The sequence below is a fragment of the Falco peregrinus genome, chromosome 2 (genome assembly GCF_023634155.1).
Source record: "Falco peregrinus isolate bFalPer1 chromosome 2, bFalPer1.pri, whole genome shotgun sequence".
Taxonomy (NCBI): Eukaryota; Metazoa; Chordata; class Aves; order Falconiformes; family Falconidae; genus Falco; species Falco peregrinus.
In genome coordinates, this window is record NC_073722.1 from 89,362,579 (window position 1) to 89,384,280 (window position 21,702).

Consider the following 21,702-nt stretch of genomic DNA (forward strand, 5'->3'; position numbering starts at 1 on the left):
GGAAGCAGTTGAACAACCACACCACTTTGTATCTGAGTTCATTCACCATTTTCCAGAAAGACAATGAATGTGTACATAAGTATATACACATATATGCATTTATATTTCTATTTACTCACAAGTTTCCATACTCATTTTCACATTCAAATGTTCTTCTTTTTGCTCAACTTCTGCCCATGGATTTAATAAATATTTATATTCATTTCAGACGCCATTGTTAGAAGCCCAGGTCTTAAAATAATTATGCAACAAATCACTCACACATTCTGGAGAATAACAACTGAAGCTGTGCTTCTCCATTGACTAACAATGAGCATGTTTATTGTTTTGGCAAGGTTTTTGTCTTCTAAGCTGTACCACTGTAACCTCACAAGCCCAGTTCTGCACATCTCCAAAAACTTAAAATGAAAACAGCTTCCAAAACTCCTAACAAATGCAATAACATCAACAGGCAAGCACCTGAGCTGGAAATCAAGTGCTGTCACCAGCACAGAATGAATCAGATCTATTAGTATGCAGACCAATTTGGAATTTATTTTTTTTTTAAAAAAAAAATAGGATAAACCATTGAAATGAGCCCACTTCAGAACAATGCAAGAAGAACATGGCAAAGCATTCAAAGAATCACATCTCTTTTTCCCCCCAAAGAAAATATTTTAAAGTGTCTATCCTGATTTGACAAGACATTCTTGATTACTTTGTCTTTATTAGACATTTACTATTAGGAATCAATGTGACAGTCACCTGATCCAGTGTACAAATGGCCAAGTTTTATACCCTGTTTCCAACCTAGGGTTTTTTTTCAAACCAATTTTAATTTGCATAATAGCCTTTCTGCTAATCATAAGGAGGAAACAGCAGTATTAACTTCCCACTTCAGTCCCTTGTAGATTGCATCTCCTGTGAACCTAAACCTGGTCACAGTGCACCAACGTTTTATCTATACTATAGCATCAATGTAATACTGTTCAACATAAAATAGAGTAGAGAAGCAATGTATATTTTGGCCTTTTGAAACTGCAGTGCTGATATAATAATGATCTGTTCTGTGCAACAGTCAAATACTATTGACAAGGAAATTACACTGAATCCTGAGTCTGTCACCATGCCCTCCTTTTTAATGTTGTCTCATGACAATTTGAAACATGGCACTGTTTTATATTTGTATTTGATATAACAGTATTAGGCAACCTCAAATTACACCTGTAGCTGGCAAACATACCTTTGATCTCTTGCTTCTTATACTTCGCAGTTGTAGTGACTATGTGTAGACAAATACCTGTATCTCTATCTCCAGCAGCACAACTTATTTTTATTCCCATCAAGAGTGTTACGATGAATTGGTAGGGTGCATTTATCATATGTCTTGTAAGTATAAAGCCTGGAACTCCTCACAGAATTTTCCCATACTAGTATTTTTTTCAGGGTTTTTTCAAGACCTCATATAGACACTTTTGAAAATCCAGTTTAAACTAGCAATAATCAGAAATTAGAATTTATGGCACTACCTTTTACCATGTACGTTATTGAAAGATTATTCTTGTTCAGAAAGTAAAGGAAGTGCCTTGGGCATATGTCATAATTTATCTAGGTATCATGCTAGACTCCACAGCAAAGGTTTATAATACGTGTCTATTTTATGCTACTCAGCTTTAAAAGCTTCTACAAAAGCACTGACACTCCTTGTGATCCTTGATTCCAGAGAAATGATTACAGGAAAGCTTATAATCTGTCTCCAGAGATGACAGTGGTGCAAGAGCATTCTTGTATATTTCATTACAAAAAAAACCCAAAACAAACCAAACTGAAAAAAAGCCGCCTGATTTTTTCCATCTTGTTTCTTAGGGAAGACCAGTCACTTCACCAGTGAAGTGGACCTCATGGGATACGCACTGATTTCCATCTAGATTTGAAATGCACTTTAGGACAGCAGTTTTGCAGTCTTTGTTTAATTAGAACTAAGTTCCAGTGCCACTAGTCAGGTTCTGAAGACTGAGATTTTTGTAGCAGGTTTTATTTTTGTTTTGTTTTGTTTAATTGGTTTTTAAAGCAAGAAATATAAGGGTACTTCTCAAAAAGTTGGTTTCCTTGAGTGTTTTTTTCACTTATTCACATGAGCGTTTTTTGTCAATGCATTTTTCTTTTTAAGTATTCATGTTTTGAAGAAGGAATTGAATGATTTGAGTACAGAACGGCTTTTGTATTCTCAGAATAAGGTGACATTTCTTTGACTCCCTGCAGCCTTTTTGTTTTAAATTTCTTCTTGAGCAGAACAGCACTGGTAACATTTTAGAAAAGGTGCATCACACCTTTTTACTCAGGAGACTTCCACCTAAACTTCTATTTAACTGTCACCTCAAAGAGAATTTATTAAAGGACTTCTTAACAACTAACATGAGTCACTGCACAGCTGAAATCTTGTCTCAGACTGGATCACTGGATACTTTGTGGAATTTAATGTCTGAAGTGGGAAAGACCCACTCTGGACACTGAATCCCATGGATTAGCATCTAATGTTCTAAAACAGTCATAAAACCTTAAGATTCTTCTAATCATATAAAATCTGATCAAAAGCAGGAAATATATTGACTTATTTATATTTTTATTCATGACACTTACTCAGAGTAACTATTTTGGTTATTTATTACGGAAATTTGAATTCTGAGCATTACTGAAATTATTCTAACAGTGCAAACAAGCATATTAAACAAGATATTAACTATATCCTAGAAAGTCAGTTTTTCTGATGAAAAATATAAGCTCCAGTCCTTAAAAGACCATTGCATGGACAGACTCCACTACAGTACTTTGACCGCTGAGGACAATGGAACACAGTATGTAATATAAAGACAATTTTAAAAAATCTTTGAAAAACAAACAGCAAGTATATGTAACATTTTAAACCTCACTGTTAGAATGTTTACTATGTAGCAATTTAGTGTGTTTTTCATTCTCCAAGAACAAAAGTATTTTTAAAACACGTGTAGATAAAAATAACACTTCAATATGTCAAAATAACAGTGGTGTCACTTTTAGCAGTAGAAGTCAAGAACCTTGTATTAACTTGCCTGCGTGAAGTTATTCTCAAAAAAACCCAACTTGTAAATCTAAGGCACACGACCAGTGCATACCAATGAAGACCCATCAAAAATTTTTATTAGTCTTTATCTATGAAATCAGCATGGGTTTTGGCATATTTACCAGTAAATCCTTTTTTTGAAAGACATTAAAAAAAGGGTAATATACCAATCTGTTAAACCTATTATCTCAGCTCTGTGTGCAACAAATACCAAGACATTTTTATGCTACAAAAAGTGTTTACGTAAATATCTCTTTCAAGAAGATTTTATTTTTTTATTAGCCATACACATCTGGAACCAAGAAAAGCAAGACAGACAAGGAAAATTAAGCCCTTGATGCAAGATAATAGAACAATCAAGAAAGAGCAGTTTAGATTAGGGTTCTGTAACACAGAGAAGGACCATTATAATACAGAGAAGTTTAAGAACTGTTGATGTAAGTTTTGGAGCAAAAAACCCCAAAACATAGGACAGAACTCTTTCAGCAAAGATGCAAGGACAAAATGTTAAACTCAGACTATTTATGAATTTTCTGCCTCTGGTGCAAAATTAGAAACTCATTTATGTGACCTAACTTTAAGCTAATGAATAATAACTTTTAAAAGTGGGAGAAAAGTGAAGAAAAAAACAAGATTCTTTTCAAGGTTTTATGCATGGCAGAGTTCAGATACAAAGTAATAAACAGTGGAAAAATATTAGCAATCTACCATATACATGACCTACAAGTTTAATACATAATTGTTCTGGTGAGCCAAGATCTTCTCTTTACTGGATAGCTTCACCTCACTTCACATTGCACTGCTGTGTAACAGATGCACTTTTAGCAGAAATTATTATCTCTCTCTATCAACTAAAAAGAATGACATAATGGTGATATTACAGATTAGGGATTAATTCGGTGTATTGCAGTCATGAAAATAATCGTATTGATGAGGAAAACTAGCTTTCCCCAGTTTGATAAATCATTTTTTTTCTGCTTCATTTCTTAGCTACACGATGCCTCATTTCTCCTGAAATGTTTTTATCTTTGATACATCCTTAAATACCTGTTGACATACTAAAGATTTTCATTTCTTTATTGTAAGAATTTGCTGCCATAGTATAAGCGTGGCAGTATTTTTGTTTATTTAGTCACTTGTTGAACAAATGACAACATACTGAGAATTGTTAAGATGCATGTAAAATACATCTTGAACAACTATGCTGGATAAGCGCATAATTACGAGTAAATGCAACTCAGAAAAAGTGACACATGATATTGGATTTTTACCACTAGCTAGGTTAAAACATTCTTAAAAGATTTTCTTAAGGATAGGGTGCATTTTCCAGCAAAAATATTGTGTAGGACTCTCTAATGAGGCTTTTAAAGTGAGTTGTTATTGTTCTTTCCTAATCTGTTTCAGAAAACTAAAATCCTTCCTGCTATGAGCTTGATTTTATGTGGAAATCAACCAAGATTGTTACAGGATCTAGAGTAGGAAGATCTCCCACAGCATTAGTTTCTAACATTCTACATTGTTTCTTATGAATAGATGGGCAGCAGAACAGACTGACAATTCACACCATTCTAACTGAAGGCATCATCTTATTTCACTTTATCAGTGAACAAGCAAACTGATATGCTATATTAGGCTTCTTCTAAATTTCTTCACAGGCTAATGCTTTTTTAAGTGCACTTTAAAAGCATTAAGTAATTTCAAAGGAGCTCAGTTACTATGAAACAGTGTCTATCATCTGAAAGAAAAGTGAAAAATACAGGAAAAATAGTAACTGAAATTGGCCATATACTTAAAAATTATAGTTTGATTTAAAAATCAAACTCTTGGGGGTTTGTGGATTTTTTTGGTTGTTTTTTGTTTTGTTTGTTGTATTGGTTTTTTTGGTTTGGTGTTTTTCTACATATTTAAGTCTGCATACAATGAAACAATTGCCACCACTCACCACCCTGTTTCCTTTAAATAAAAAATTAAGTGGTTCATATCAGACCTTTTAGAAAGCTATGGTTTAGAAGATATTTGTGCTATCCGATACGCTTTCTGTAACTGGAAGAATAGAGTATCAACTACAGATTTATATAAGCTTTGCCTAATGGACTGTACAGAAATTGGTTGGGGTTTTTTTGAAAGTTTATTGCATACAAGAAAACTGTTCATAAAGCCAGTAAGCTATAATCCAGAATGAAAATGTTCAGTGGAAAAGGATTTTGAGAAGAATATAGGAAGTAAAAAACAGAGGACTGAGGAAATAATATGCAGAACACCAAAAGTAAAAACTTTACATAGAAATGATATGTTGTAAGATTGTGAATTGATAGGCTTGTTCCAATGTACTTTTCTCTGAAGCTGTTTTCTCTACTTTTCAAACTGGAGCAATCTTGCATTTAGGTTTTCTGTTCTCTTTTGTAAATATATTTATAGCTAATGGCTCCAGTGTTTCCTCTGGAATTACATGACAATTCAATTTCTCCTTCAATTTATCTTACACTCTGCTTCAGCTTAAACCACTATCCTATGTCTGCACGCTCTTATATTGTACAAGAGCTTCCCGATCTGTATTGTGCCTATACATCGAGCAATATAACTGTCCAGGTTTTAGCTGAGACAGAATTAATTTTCTTCTTAGTAGCTGGTACAGTGCTGTGTTTTGGATTTGGTGTGAGAATGCTGACAACGCACTGAGTAAACATAAGTAATGTTTACTCTAAATCAAGGACTTTTCAAGTTTCCCATGCTTTGCCTGTAAGCAGGTGCGTAAGAGGCTGGGAGGGAGCACAGCCAGGACAGGTGACCCAAACTAGCCAAAGGGATATTCCACACCATGGAACGTCATGCTCAGTATATAAACTGGGGGGAGTTGGCTGGGGGATGCTGATCAGTGCTTGGGGACTGGCTGGGCATCGGTCAGCAGATGGTGAGAAGTTGTATTGCGTGTCACTTTTTTTTTTTCCTTTAGTTTAATTCTTCTTTCTTTCTCCTTTTCATTACAATTGTAGTTGTTGTTATAATTATTGCTGTTATTATTTTTATTATATTTTACTTTTTTTCAATTAGTAAACTGTTCTTATCTCAACCCATGGGTTTTACCTTGTTCTGGTTCTCCTCCCCATCCCACAAGGGGGGCCGTTGAGGGAAGTCAGTGAGCGGCTGCATGGTACTTAGTTGCTGGCTGGGGTTACACCATGATAACAAAATACATATAAAGCTGGTTCTTAAATAGGAAAGTCAGCTTTATGAATTGGAAAGGAAGGTATCATCCAGTATCAATTTACCAATGAAGGAAACAATTGAGAATGTGCAGGATTAATAAGGAAAATGAGTACTAATAAAAATTAGCAATTTCCTCACAGCAAATAATGAATGCAAAGAGCACAGAAGTACAGACATATTAATCAGGAAAGCAAAGTACAAAGAATTAAAATCTGGAGCCTGGCTTTTCTCATATTAAAATCAATGGTAATAAGAAGCTCATTCACTTTGTTATTTGGAAAATATTTTTATTAAAATGAAAGCAGCATCTACAATACAATCTGCTAGAATTCTATAGAATTTCCCAGTACTTATTCCCCAGTAAAATAAAGACCTCAAACATTAAGCCACATATATGATGATATTATGATTTTCTTCATCTAATTGTATATATTGTAGGACTGGTTATTACACCATTTTTCTTAATACCTTTTCTAATCCACTTGTAAGAAAAATTATAGTCCATTATGCTAGCATCTCCTTTGAGAGTTTATGAAGTTCACTATTTCTGACAATTTCTCTTCCCCATATGTCAAGCACAATCATTTCATTCCTTATCTTATAGAATCATAGAATCATTTAGGTTGGAAAAGACCTTTACGATCATCAAGCCCAACCATTAACAACTGCTAAGTCCACCAAAAAACCATGCCCCCGAGTGCCACATCTACTCATCTTTTAAATACTTCCAGGGATGGTGACTCAACCACTTCCCTGGGCAGCCTGTTTCAGTGCTTGACAGCCCTTTTGGTGAAGAAACTTTTTCTAAATATCAGATCTAAATCTTCCCTGGCAAGACTTGAGGCAGTTTCCTCTCCTATCGCTGGTTACTTCTGAGAAGAGACCCACCCGCACCTCACTACAACCTCCTTTCAGGTAGTTGCAAAGAGCAATAAAGTCTCCCGCGAGCCTCCTTTTCTCCAGGCTAAAGACCACCAGTTCCCTCAGCTGCTCCTCATGAGACTTGTTCTCTAGACCCTTCACCAGCTTTGTTGCCCGTCTCTGGACACGCTCCATGTCCCTCTTGCAGTGAGGCGCCCAAAACTGAATGCAGTATTCAAGGTGCAGCCTCACCAGTGCCAAGTACAGGGGAACAACTGCTTCCCTAGTCCTGGTGGCCACACTATTTCAGATACAAGCCAGGATGCTGTTGGCCTCCTTGGCCACCTGGGCACACTGCCCGCTCATGCTCACCTGGGTATCAACCAGCACTCCCAGGTCCTTTTCTCCCTGCATAACCTCATGACATCCTTGTAGTCTTCCCGAGTTGCCTGGCCCTTCTTCCGAAGGTCATAAACTCTCCTTTAGTTCCTGAGTTCCAGCCAAATCTCTCTGTTCAGCCAGGCCAGTCCTCTTCCCCACCAGCTTGTCTTTTGGCACGTGGGGATGGCCTGCTCCTATGCCTTTAAGATTTCTTTCTTGAAGAATATCCAGCCTTCCTGGGCTCCTTTGACCTTCAGGACTGCCTCTCAACAGTCTCCCAACAGGACTGCCAACCAGTCTCCTAAACAGGCCAAAGTCTGCCCTCTGGAAGTCCAGAGTAGAAGTTCTGCTGACTCCCCTCCTTCTCTGAGAATCAAAAACTCTTTATCATTTCGTGATCTCTATGCCCAAGATGGCTTCCAGCCATCACATCACCCACAAGTCCTTCTCTGTTTCAGAAAAAACACATCCAGCAGAACATGTTGCCTAGTTGGTTCACTCACCATCCGTGTCATGAAGTTATCTTACACACACTACAGGAACCTTCTAGACTGTTTCTTCTCTGCCATGTTGTATTTCCAGCAGACATCTGGTAAGTTGAAGTCTCCAACAAGAACAAGAGCTAGCAATTGTGAGACTTCCCAGCTGCTCATAACATATTTCATCTGCCTCTTCATCCTGGTTAGGTGGTCTGTAACAGACTCCCACCATGATATCTGCCTTGTTGGCCTTCCTCCTGATTCTCAACCATAAACACTCACCCTATCATCACCATCATTAAGCTCTAGACAATCAAAACACTCCCTAACATACAGGGCTAGCCCGCCTCCTCTCCCTCCTTGCCTATCCCTTTTTAAGAGTTTATAGCCATTCATTGCAGCACTCCAGTTGCGCAAGTCATCCCACCGTTTTTCTGTGATGGTAACTATAACACAGTTTTGCTCCTGTGCAATGGCTTTCAGCTCCTCCTGTTTGTTGCCCATGCTGTGTGCATTGGTGTAGATGCACTTCAGTTGGGCTACTGATCCCGCCACCTTTTGGGGGAAGAAGCCCTAATTCCTATGTGACCACTTTCAGGTACTTCCACAGTTTCTAACACATCGATAACCCTTATGTCTTTGCTACTACATGGATCTTCATCCCCCTGTCTCCACTGAGACGGCAGATCAAAGGACCTCGCTAGCACACTGGGCTTCAAATATTGGTGTGCTGCCCCCAGCCTTCTCTCTCATGAGTCTTGTTTTATCCCCTTCCCCCTTCAAATCTAGTTTAAAGCACTTTGAGTGAGCCCTGCTATCTCCTGTGCAAAGATGCTTTTCCCACTTTGAGACAGGTGTACCCTGTCCATTGCTAGCAGGCCGAGTGTTGCATAAACTAACCCGCTGTTCTCACATCTTCTAAGATAGTGAATCATTCACTGTTATAAACATCATAACATTAAAAAAAAGTGTCAAAAAGCAGCTGCTAATAAATACTGGAATGAGGTGGAAAAGCAAGAACAGGAGTAAAAATAAAATTTAACTGCTTCCTACCATGTATTCCAAATCTGTTTCATCCCTGAAAAATTGACTTCCTGTCAAAAAAACCCTATGATTCTAGTATTTGACGTGATTGCATTTAGAGAATAAGTTTATTCATATCCTGTTGCCCTATGCTCTTTTACAGAAGAAAATAAAAAGCAGCAGGTAATATTAATGATTACCATCTTGTAAATAATGCCCTGATAAGCTCATAAAACCTAACATTCAGTCAAATGCAGATACAGAGGTTTGTGATGTTTTCCCTGTAACTATGATAGTTTAACTTTCTTACTTTTCTCTCCCAAATACATAAATAAGAAATCTTACTGTAAGGTTTAGTTACGTAGGATGACTTTAGCTGCTCTAGCAGTTGGTATATCAAAGTGGAAGTCTGACTATATACCTTTTGATTTGCCTCTGCTTCTGGGCATGGGATCTTACTGTTTGCCTTACACAGACCTGGAAGTCACTGGACTCCTCTGTGAGTGCTATGCTCAGGATTCCAGCAGAAAATCAACCGCACTGAAATATGGATAATTTCCTGATAGGTTTGTGAGCTATATCTGTCTACAAAGGGCCCAAAGAGCAGTAGAGCTGGCACAAGTAATGAGGTAGAAGATGCATGCAGCAGAGGTAGCAGTAGCAGACAGAAGAGTTGAACAATCAGGAAGGAGAAAATGAGGCATCCCTTTCTTCCTAAGTGGTGAGTTTACAGAAAATCTCAGCAGGCTTATATAATTTAATATATGCATTCAATATGCATTTCACCAAATGCATGTAATTCTGCTTTCCATAATCTACGCTGCTATAAACAAAAACCTGCACAGAATCACATGATCAAGATGGGAGGTCTTAAAATGGAAGGATTTAACAGGAATGCATTATTTAATTTCTAAAATAAACAAGCATATACTTTGGACTTTTATCTCCGTATAAATAAATATTAAACAGAGTATCATGATCATTGGATCTTTTGGTCTAACTTCCATTTATCACAACTATGGTCATTTCCATCTGTTGGGTTTTCCCTGTCCTAAGCCTAGTCATTTTTAGTTGATGGCTGTTAGACTAAATTCTATCTTCCAGAAAAGCTGGTTCAGCTGCGTCAGCCTCCTTCCTAAAAAAAAATATAAATAAGCAAGCTATTTCAAGGTGGTATTTATCTGACCTAACTTCTAGCCATTTGTTCTTATTTTGCCTTTCTCCATTAGATTACATATTTCCTTAAATATTGAGAATTTTTTGCTCCTTCAGGTACTTATACATGAATCAAATACTTAATCTTTTCTACTAAACAAAACAAATTAACCTTTTGAAACGCTGTAAGTCTCAGTCTGAATTTCTGGATAGCAATGACAGCCAGATGCTCTGCAGATCAGTGCTTCCAGGACATTTTAGACACAGCCACACCGCATTTAGTTTTGTCAGCCTTTCATTTTACTTTTTAAAACATATCTTCAACCTTCTTTATTAACATTTCACATTTCCAAATAATTTTGTTTTCTTTTTTCTGTGTATGGGTTGTTGGGGTTTTATTTATTTTAATTACTGCTTTCATTTGATCTATGAAGAACAGCAAAGGCACAATGCAAGCTGCTATTAGAACCATCCCTTTCTGTATCACTACTAGGAACTCATCCTATTGGACCACACCTAATATCAAAAGGTGTTGTAAAAATTAAGTCTACTCTGATAAGTCCAATGACATCCCAAGGCAGCATTATTAGGGCACTACTGCATAAACACTTACACCAATGGAATTCCAATTGATCTTGGTAAATATTAATGGGAAGAAAGTCTCATTGCTATGTCACAGTTGCAGTGAGAAAGCTCAGATTGCTAGAAACACTGCTAGCTTTGGCAGGACACAGCTGAAGCAAAGCTCATTGTCAACTGATATGACACTCTACCATGCCATGTTGCCAGGGAAACAGCAGAAGGAAGAGAATATAACGTTGTTAAACTGGAGGGGTTCTAAAAAAAATTTTACAATGCTGAGGCCAGGCTGTCCTGAAGTAAATGTAGCATACGTAGGATATATTATCATGTTCTATAACATTGGTTCAGTTATAAGCTTTCTCCCCATAACTGATAGACTGAAGGATTCTTGCTGCTAAAGATGCTACTTCTATTACACACATTTTATGCTAAATTATGTGAACTATTATTAATAATTTATTTCTACTGATGATAAACAGTAAAATATGACCAATTGGTAAATAGCAAGGCAAAGTACTGGACTGTGTATTTTGAAAGCAAGTTCTTTCAATCAGTATAATAATGGAAAGAAAGGACAGTGTCAAGATTACATATCTAAAAAATAAGTGACAGGAATTAGAGAACTGAATTAATTGGAGTAGAGGAATTATTCATTGTCTGCTAATTTTGAATATAATCAGGAGACACTGTCATTGGTTGACAAGTTCAAAATTTAACCAAGCCTATTAATAGCTTTAAAAAATGCATTTTGATACTCAAAAATCTGTCCCAAGAAGGAGGCTTAAGTATTCAGTCTTGGCAGCACGTATCATGTGTGCATGTCACATGCATATAGTGTCTCATCCATTACTTTTCATAAGAAAAAAAAGAAAAACAAAAAGGAAAAGAAAAAAAGAAAGAAAGAAAAAAAAAAGAAACCCCAGCCACCCAAGACAAAGATCCATCTAACCCAAAATCCCATGCCTTACACTGGCTAATAATAGATAATATGGGGAGAGAAAGAAATCTAAGATCTGGGGAGACACAAATACTTCCCTAGTACTTTATCTGTGCTCCTCATGGAACCTTTCCTAATGGTGCTTGGTTTTTTGAATGCTATTGAACATCAAGTTGATATTTCATAAACAAAGCTGTTGCAAGTCCAAAATCTCTTTCTGGTACATGCACTGTATGATAATGAGTCAAGAAGATTTCAAAGTGTTTAACAGTATTTTTAAAGAAATTAAACTTCCTGTAAACACCTTGGTACATTGCCAGAAAAATGACAGTTTGACAGTTACCTAAGTGTTCTCAGTGTTAGACACCATTATTTTTAGTTTAAAACACCTGCTGGAATGGCAACACTGTAATACAAGCATACAATTATATTTACTTGCACGTGATTTCTTTTCCTAGCACCCAACTTCTGTTCAAAAGAACCTACTCTTGAAAAGCCTATGAAGAAATACCACATATGTCAAACAAAAAAAGTGATGATACTGTAGGGAATTTTGAGTTTACAAAAACAAAACTACTAACACCACGAACAAAAGCACTACTCCTCCTCCTCCTATTATTCTGACTTAATTGCGGTATCATCTGCAATGGCAATGAGTGTGCAAGTGGCTTACATGCATGTCAGCAATTGCAAGGTGACACAGGTCGTAGTAAACACACCTTCTGAAAATATATGCTGCAATATTCTGGGTTACTTGGCTTGCAGTACTTACTGCTCTTACTTTCGTTTAACTGTGAAAATGTTTTTCTTATTGCGTGTTGTTATATCAAAGCCTAACATATGCCTTTGAATTCATGACATTAAAGAAAAGCTTTTTTAATTTCATGTAGCCCAAAGCTTAAGCAGTTTCTTAAATTTAAGATATAAGCTCATAATATTATCTCATTGTTCTGATGGTTCATTTGCTGGAGCAAGTTCTCATTCTGTGGCATCATCTGAATATACAAAAATGTGATGACATTGTAACCTTTGATAAAACACCTGTCATCTCTCTTCAAGAGTCAAAAGTTTATAGTGTATAATGAAGATCAGGTGATAGGAGGACTTGAAATTAGGAAAGAAAAAAATTTAATTAACATTAGTCCTAGTCTCAAAAGGAGTCAGTAACATATTCCAAATATTGTCATCTGTTTTCCAGTTTTAAAAATAACTGTTGTTTTTTACTTTAACTCTGGTTTGTGTAAGTGTAGTCTTACAGTTCCTAACAATACAGTAGCACACCATTCCTATAGATAGGATAATACTTAAGGTAGGGACAACAGAGCATTCTGCCAGTGCCCAAGATCCCCAGAACATTCCCCTGGGTGACCAAGGAACAGATTTGTTCAGTAAGCTACAGCAGCTAATAGAACAAGTAACATGGGAGACATGTCGCAGAATTGTTTTCTGATGATCCAGCATGCTGAAGTTCACTCACTGGCAGCCAAATAATAAGGCCTAAACTCTGATGGAGTTTGTTACACCATCTATCCTATATTGAATTGTTACTAGGAATGACTTTCCAGGAAGTCTCTATATCCTGACTCTACCCATACACCTTTGAATCAGGTGATCTTTGTGTTCTTTTTGTGTCCAGTGTGTTACATGATTTTGGGCAAGTCATTTGAAAGTGTTACAGGTATTATATTTACCCATATGCCTGTCCACCAAATTCTTCAGGTTTTATGCTACTTTTCCTCCCTTATTATGTGGGGACTACAAAAAAAGTAAGCTCTGGGCTATGAAGGTTATTCTGCCTATTGAAAATGGCTGAAAGAGCATTGAAACAGCAGCAACAAATGCAAATTACTAAATACATGCAAGTGTTCTAAATACATGCAGATTCTACAGAGATCTGTTTAATGTTCAAGCTTATTTAATACCTTAGTTAATGATACATTAACTATACTCACAGATAACTACCTTAAAACATACCATAAACACCAGCCAGGACAAATAGAACAACGTAGTGGTTTTAGAATTAATTACAGCTGCATGCCAACTCACTGAGATTTTTTTATTCATAGAAGTCATTCAGTTCAGGGGTTGCAGAAAGCTTAAAGCAAAAAACTTAAGCAAAACGAGGTTCAAAAGTTGGGATAAGAGTTTTGCATCCACAGAATACTTTCAATGCAAAAAAAAGCACAAAGAAGTTGCACTTGAGAAGGCTGTAGTGTAGACTGAGTGCCACTTCAAACTACCCCTACGGAATCTAAAAGATTTTTGAGAACATGAATACCTATTTTATAGAAGAGAAGAGATAAAAAAGGAGAAAATTGAAAATATATTTTTGTAATAATAGATACAATTCTCATATTAATCCTACCACAAAAATATATTTTTAGAAAAATTCTATTTGTTAAGTAGAGTTGATCAAGTATCCAGGAACATATCTTTTGACAAGTTTTCGTCTAGTGTTAAGGTTAGTATTCTTATAAAGCCTCATTTGGCTACATTCCTCTAAAACCAGACATTACTTCTTAATAATATTTAGCTATCTTCCAGTTATTTTTCTGTCATAAGTCATATTTCTGTTGTTCTTCTGCCCATATAATGAAATCAAGTTACTTATTTCCTAAGAGTATTAAAGAAATTTCTACCTAAAATTCCAAAATTGTACACACCAGAGTCATGGCACATAGTTGACATTCATGCTTCTGTATTAATGAGATCTAGAAAAACTATAGAGTGTAGAAATGGATACAGAAAACCAAATCATTCCTTATGCAAGGCACCACCTCCAAGAACAACAGTGATATATAGGACAAGTTTATTCAAGGATCTAGTCTTTCAGCATGAAAAAAGGAAAAATCCTGGTAAAGGCTAGGATAGAAAAATATCAGTAAAAATACAACTGAAAATATCAGTAGTATGTCAGACTGAACAGCAAATTTTTAATATAATTTAAGAATACATTGAACAGTGTAAGTTGTTGAGCATCTACTGCACCTCTGCTGTCTCTTTACACTGAAAGTACTGTCCATCAAATCCTACTCCTCCCACCTTTTATCAGTTTTTTGTTCAGGACAAGCCTTTCCTATTGTGGTGGGGAAAGCCACAGCAGTCTAGTTTCTTTCAGAGAGAGTCTGTCAAAATCCTTTTTCCAAAGTAAAGTAGTTTCAGCATCTAGATTCATCTCCCTACATATTTCCTCACTTCTTGAAAAAAAAAAAACAACAACCACAAACCACCACCAAACAAAAAACCACACCAAAACCAACAACCAACACACATAAGCAATTTTCAACTTTAGCAGGCATGTCTTTCCTTTGTATGATATATATTTATTCCTGTTACCTATTTTTTCATGTGTCTGCATATATGTTCTAGTCTAAGTTAATAGTTTCTCCCAGCTTTTTGACCAGCACATGCACCAGCCTAACAACAAAAGCTGTTCTTGAGAAATGTTTCAAACATCATTACAAGTAATGTGATGTTAATAGTAATACCTTCAAGATGATTAAGTATTTGCTATTCACCTTGGAATGCTTTTCAAAGACAGGTACTTGGTATTTTTAGATTTCATGCATGATTTTGCCTGCTATACTATTAAACTGTTTTGGGTTTTATTTGTTAGTAATCCTGTCAAACTTTGTAGAACTTTTGGTATTCAAGATCACTTCCTATTTTCTCATTTCATGCCACACAATTTTCTTCGCTAAAGCTTGTCAAATGTTTCATATCACGTATGTTGAACCAATATCAAAATATTGGTTTGGGCAGATCTACAAACTGTTAAATCAGGTAATTTTGTTTCTGCAAGTGATGTTACTCAGAACAAAGCATAGCAGGAGAAAGACAAAATCCCCAGAAAAGTTGTCTTCCCCTTCTCTCATTTGTTTCCAGGCAGTATAAAGCTTAACATCCTTTGTCTTTTAAAATTACACACAAAGGAAAAATTGTCCAGGCTGGCAACTGATAGCTTGGGCATTATTTTTGTTCTCCCTTCTTCAAATTGGTGTCACTACAATAAGCTCGCCCTGAACTGTTAGCTATTTTCAGGACCTAGCAGTATGCAGAACTAGCTCATTTTTCTCTCAATTTTTACCATATTTGTCAATCATTATTTTAGCGCATCTTCAATAAAGGCAGAGCTCATGCATAGCATTTATCCACTTCTGTCAACAGGAAACACAAACATTACCATATTCATATAGTTTATTTGCTCAACTTCCACAGTTTATAAATCACCCAGATTCTTATAAAACTCTGTCAAGCAGTAAGTTGTGTTTGGCATTGGACTAGTTTTATTTAATAGTTCTCTTCACCATAGATACTACACCAGGAAGCATTCTAGACTCAGCAACGCTATTATTTGTAGGGCTTTTTTAATATGTGGCAGCCTCAGTGTTGCAGTTCAAGTGATATACCAATGTAGGTACTTCTTATAGTTTACCTGTTGGAGCTGATTAACACTGTATTGTGTATCCAGCACACCTAGAACATGCCATCTCTACACACTAAAATTATGGATGTGTGTTTGGATAAAGCATAACAGTCAAAGAAGGACAGGTCAAAAGTAACCTGTTCTTTACGATAACACAGTAAGGCTCCCCCTGAAATGCTAGTAGTGTCTCTCTCCTTTTTGCCATATAAGTAGTAGTTTCAGGAAGATGACTGTTCTCATGTATTTCTTCTATGTTCTAATTTCTCCACAGATCATAAAAAATTATCTGCAGAATTAAGTTTTATAGATGTGATATATGTCCAAGTGAATACTTGGACAGTATTTGCATACACATGGAAGCTGATGGATGATAAAAGTCTGAATTTCAATGTCGAATACCCTCTACAAGAGTATTCAATGAGATCATAGGAGAGTAGCCCTTCAAGCTGTTAAAACACGATGTAAAAGCAGGCTTCAGTGTCACTCTGAAATAAACTAGGTGCTTACTTCATTTTATTCTAGATACTGGAATCAAAAGCAACATCTACAAAGATTTTTCAGAGTATATTGATATATTTTTTCCCCTTTGGGCTAGTTCTTTTTGATTTTTAAATCTGAAGAGCAAGGCAGGAAAAGTCTAGAATCACAAGAAACCAACTAACTCCTAGTCAGGTTCTAGATATAAATAAGACATACTTTTCTTAATATCTCTGAAAATGAAGAGAATTCAGGGCAATGCTTCTCTCCCGTCAAGAGGAGGTTACTAAATGAAAGTTTGATCTAGAAATTTGTTACAATAGGAAGGCACTAATGCCAAGAGCAGAATCTCCAGATAATGAAGTCCACATGTAGAAGAGTGAATGGTTAATCAGCATAGTACAGAGAAGAAAATGGAAGTGCAGTTGATAAGCTGTAAAATCACTACGGAAGATAAAAATAGGGAAACATTACTTACGTGATAAGCTATACCAACAAAGGGCCAATTCAAACAGTGCCAACAAGGATTATTGGAAATATAATTTAAGAGAAAATTCCATACTTGTAGAATAGCCTTAGACACATGGAGACAATGATGGAGGCACAACAGAAAGATCTAGACAAACTCTACAGAGCTCCAAAAATTAGGTAACAATGTTCTGTTTCTTAAAACAGATTTTTCTGGTCTGGTATTTCTCGTGACCTAGTATAATTGCTTCTCGAGCTTGTCACTTAGCTGCCTTCTAACAGGAAAAATCTTTGTAAAAGATTTAGTACTCATAATGCATATTTCATTTGCAGTAAAATTCAAGTATTTCTGAAAAGTTTTATCAAAATTCAGCTTAATTTCTTGACCATAACTTTTCTTCCCTTGGAGAATCCTGAAGTGCATGCAAATGGGATTCAACCATATAAGCCAAGCTTGTAAAACAGAGGGAATATTTTTAGTCATGATTTTGTAGGTTCAATTATAGAACTGCAGTGAGATCCTGCCTATATATGTAGGTTCATTTTTAATGAAAAAAATCACGTATGCAACTATGTTGGCATTACACAAGTCCAGTACAAAATAAACAACAGTGAAGAGAAAGTCACAGCTGGCCCTTTCTCCAGGATAGGGGAGTGGAGCTTTTCAGCGTAGAGAATTCACAACAGAGAGATCTGCACTGTGACAGACATCTTGTGTAAAGCTTCAGTACTTCCTTCCACTGAGTCTGCTTGTGGAGCAAATACTGCCTTCTCCCAACCTGTTCCTTCGCTTTATCATTTTAGAGAAGTCTATGAGTTGGTAATCAGTTATGAGATTTTTCAACGATTCCTTGAAATTATTATTTTAGGGGAAAAAAGGGAAAAGGAAATAGCTGCATACAAAGTGGTATCATACCCATACAAGCAACTAGAGGATGTCATGCATGATGCAGCTCTTACACTTACATGTGCTGTACACGACATTTCTTTAGTCTGTAAAGAAACTTTGATATAGATGTGTGTACTACACATAATTGGGGTGGGTGGGTGGGGTGTGGTTGGGTTGGGGGTGTATGTCCAATAAAGAAAAACAGTTGAGGCTGATTAACTAATCCTCTTCTGTAGAGGACTGCCAAAACCAGACCTGGCTGAAAGATCCCCTTTTGTAAACTTACCGAGAATCAATCAGATTTGAAACATTGTATAAAAATTTCTTGAAATAAATTTCCTCCCCAACAACACTTAAGGTGATGGGCCTGCTGTAAAAGAGCAAGGATTCTGGTGTTCTGGACTACTCCAGGAACTGATACTGCTGAACAAACTTTCTAAATATAAAGCAACTGATGATATGTAAAGGAGTACAAGAGAATTAGAAGCATTTTAAGGTTAACTTTCTGATTTAACAGAATAGATTTTAATTCTTCCTGAAAGGCAGCTCTTATCAAACATAAACACAGCACATTTAAGGAACCACTAGATGATAGAATTGTTATGTGTTCCTACCCACAAACTCCCATCTCTTAAGCATCATGTTTTACAAGGCTATAAAAAAAAAAGTTCAAATGAAACCCTGTAAAGGTTAACTCAGGCAACCTGAATGTAACAGCAGACACATAGTTGCACATGTGTTAAGTGTTCATATAAGTTTTTCCATAGTTATGGTATTTGCAAGCTGTGAAAAACAGAAGCTAATAGCATTAAGGGGAATTAAACAGGAAGTTATTCATTGGACAAGGCAAATTAGTCATATAAACAAAAACAGAGAAAATTTTCAAGTTCCATACTAATTAAAAGCCATATTTGATTTTTTTTCTTTAAAAACTCATTCCTTCACAAATTCCAATTTTAGCTTCAAAATGTCCCAGGACTTGTAAAACATGGTGTCCAAATTAGCCATCCCTGTACACCAGGATATTACTACTGTCTACCTTTTTAAGTGATGTGTAGAGTAACAACTAAACATTTAGCAAAAGGCACAAAAACCCCAAACCTGCCATCATGTGAAAAGCATCTCCATTTCCCAAAAGTAACATTAAATAAACAAATCTGTCCAGTAGGGAAAACTATCCAAATAAAGGAATCATAGCTTCTGGCTTTTTACTACAGATTGGAAGTGTGGGAAAATCACATTTGGGACCGGGAACTCAGGGATTACTGCCTTGGGAGGGTAGGGAGGTAGCGGGAAGGCCAAACACGGGAGGGGAAAAGGAAGAGAAGGAAAGAGAAGTTGCACTTACTGTTTGGTTATCTTCATACAGCTTCAAGTCATACCCACTCAGCTCCACACAGAAAATTATTGCTGTAACCCCCTCGAAACAGTGGATCCATTTTTTGCGTTCAGATCTCTGTCCACCCACATCCACCATTTTGAAAGTCAGCTCTTTGAAGGTGAACTTATTTTCTACAATCCCTGTGGTCATGTCCCGAGAACGCAGAATATCTTCCACTGTAGGGATGTAGTCCAGTGCTGCAATCCTTTCGAGGTCATTTAAGTAGTATGCAGCATTATCCTCTAAGTGGTACTCATTGGAGCGGCAAAAACACTCCTGCACACCAGGGTCTGCCCAGAGCCGTTTCATGACGCCCAGAAGCTCAGGGGTAATCTCACCTTTGCTCTCAGCTGGGCCTGTCAGGGCAAAAAGCTGCACAGCATCATAGGCTCTGTCAGGATTGTGAAATTCTATCTTAAGGGTGGCTAGAGCCCGAATGATACGTGTGAGAGAGTCAATTGCATTATAGATAATCAGAGGTTTGTATTCCTTACAGGCCTCCAAGTTAAAGCCACCACTATGAATGATTTTCATCTGCTTTACAATAGTACTCTTCCCAGAATTGCTGGTGCCCAGGAGAAGGAGCTTTATCTCTCTTCGTTGTCGCTGACTTTCAGAGCGCAGGTGGCGGTCAATCCTACGGGACCGCCGCGCTGCCTCTTTCTCCTCAGAGCTTTGCCGACATCCCATGGTACAGCAGGCAGTTACAGAAGGGAAGGATTGGAGATTGTCTCACTCTGTTTGCGTCTCTGAAAAGGATCTGTGGTGTCTTTCAGCTCTCGTGCCAGGTACACCTTGAACAAAAAAAAGTCACTATCCAATTCCCGATGGTCCAAGATGCCTGTACCACCTAATTCAGTCCCAGCAGGGGTGCAAACACATGTAGGTATGCAACCACAGAAATAGTCTCTTCAGTAGATGTCATGGCACTCCCCTTTCCAGTGCATAAACAGTGGCACATTCCTGTTAATGAAGGGACACTTCCCTTTGCCACAGTTTGGCTAGATCCATCAAATACTCTTTTCTGTTCTGCATAATTATTTTGCTGCCTTCTGTCCAAAGGTAAGGAGCTGCACTTTCACCTTCTCTGCTCTGGCTCTTGTCTTTTGATTTTATTTTCTGGTTGCTGTGGTGATGCTGCTAGATAAGGCTGAAGCTTTCTTCAATGGTGCTGTACTCGTTTCTCTTCCCCCACTTCTTCAGCTGATCCAGTTCAGCTCTGTAAATCTGTGCTTTCCACCTGCCAAACAATGAGAGAAGAAATGAATGAAATGAGAGACTCTGCTTCCTTACTGCAAACCACTCACTTTCTCCTCCTCTTCTAGACTTCTAAACCTTTTATTATCCCAAACAGAAAATACAGATGGAAAAATATGTAAAGAAAAGCAAAATCTAAAACCCTAGCAAAAATGTAGGGACAGCTGAAGCTTGCAGACCTAAGAAAATGTGGTTTCTGAACAATAGTAAATCAAATCTCTCTTTCAGCCTTCTGTGTTTTATTATCTAAACCTACATGAAAACAAACAGTGCTGAGCTGTGCCCCAATTTCTCCCTCAGCAAGAGCTTATGGCAGTGCTGTTCCTGCACAGTCCTGTTCTGACTGGTTTTCCTGAAGCAAAAAATGAAACAGACTCACAACTACTTTTCCCAGTCTCTCTATTTATATCAGTATCTTGTACCCAGACAGATGTCCTCCTGAATTTTCTTTCATCTTTTCTGTTTGCACCGAACATTTAAATAACTCAGTTAGGAAGCAAAAGGAGGCTTTACTTCATGGTTTTGTAAAAGGGAGTGTTACTGATCTTTGCAGAACAGAATAACAGGTCTTCCTTCCCGTTGGAGAACAGTACTGTTAAACACGCTACCTGCATCCTGCTTAATCAATAAAGTGATGCACTACTAAACAAACTTTGTAAGCTTCCTTCCATAGCCAAGCTAAGCCTTATTAAGCCTCCTATTTTCCATTTCTAATACAGGAAATTCTGAGATGCAGTAAAGTGAACAGTGACTACAAGGCAAACATTTCATACAAAATGCACAGGAAATGCTGCCCCAAGCAAGGGCTGACAGCTTTTCAGTGACTGTTAGAGCAATTATTCTTTCCCAAATTAGGGTTTAAGCCTACTAGTTGGAACTCTACAGAAGGCAACAGCAGGAAGCAGTTACCTCTCACAGAGAGAAAACACAGTACTAATACCTGATTGGTGGTAACTTGCCTCTTTTCTATGAAGGGCTTGCTGCTCCCACTAAGCTCTGAGCACAGTGGGCAGCAGAATCACAGATGTCATGGCTTCCTCGCTGTATTCTGGCCACAGCCCACTTTGGCACCTGTCTTGCTGCCTGTTTACTTGTGTCTA

At 37.1% G+C, this 21,702-nt stretch overlaps 2 protein-coding genes across 3 annotated transcripts in view; one reads left to right on the plus strand and one right to left on the minus strand.

Annotated features, from left to right (window-relative positions):
- RSPH14 (radial spoke head 14 homolog) overlaps window positions 1–21,702 on the plus strand; it is a 94,087-nt gene that overhangs the window by 30,112 nt on the left and 42,273 nt on the right. The gene's annotated exons all lie outside the window — the stretch shown is intronic.
- Window positions 1–21,702, minus strand: part of GNAZ (G protein subunit alpha z) — a 71,935-nt gene that overhangs the window by 19,832 nt on the left and 30,401 nt on the right. For both annotated transcript variants that reach the window (XM_055797463.1, XM_005233248.4), the window contains one exon: window positions 19,313–20,585. In XM_055797463.1, the coding sequence (XP_055653438.1) occupies window positions 19,313–20,035 (723 nt within the window). In that variant the 5' untranslated portion in view covers window positions 20,036–20,585. The remainder of the gene's footprint in view (window positions 1–19,312; window positions 20,586–21,702) is intronic.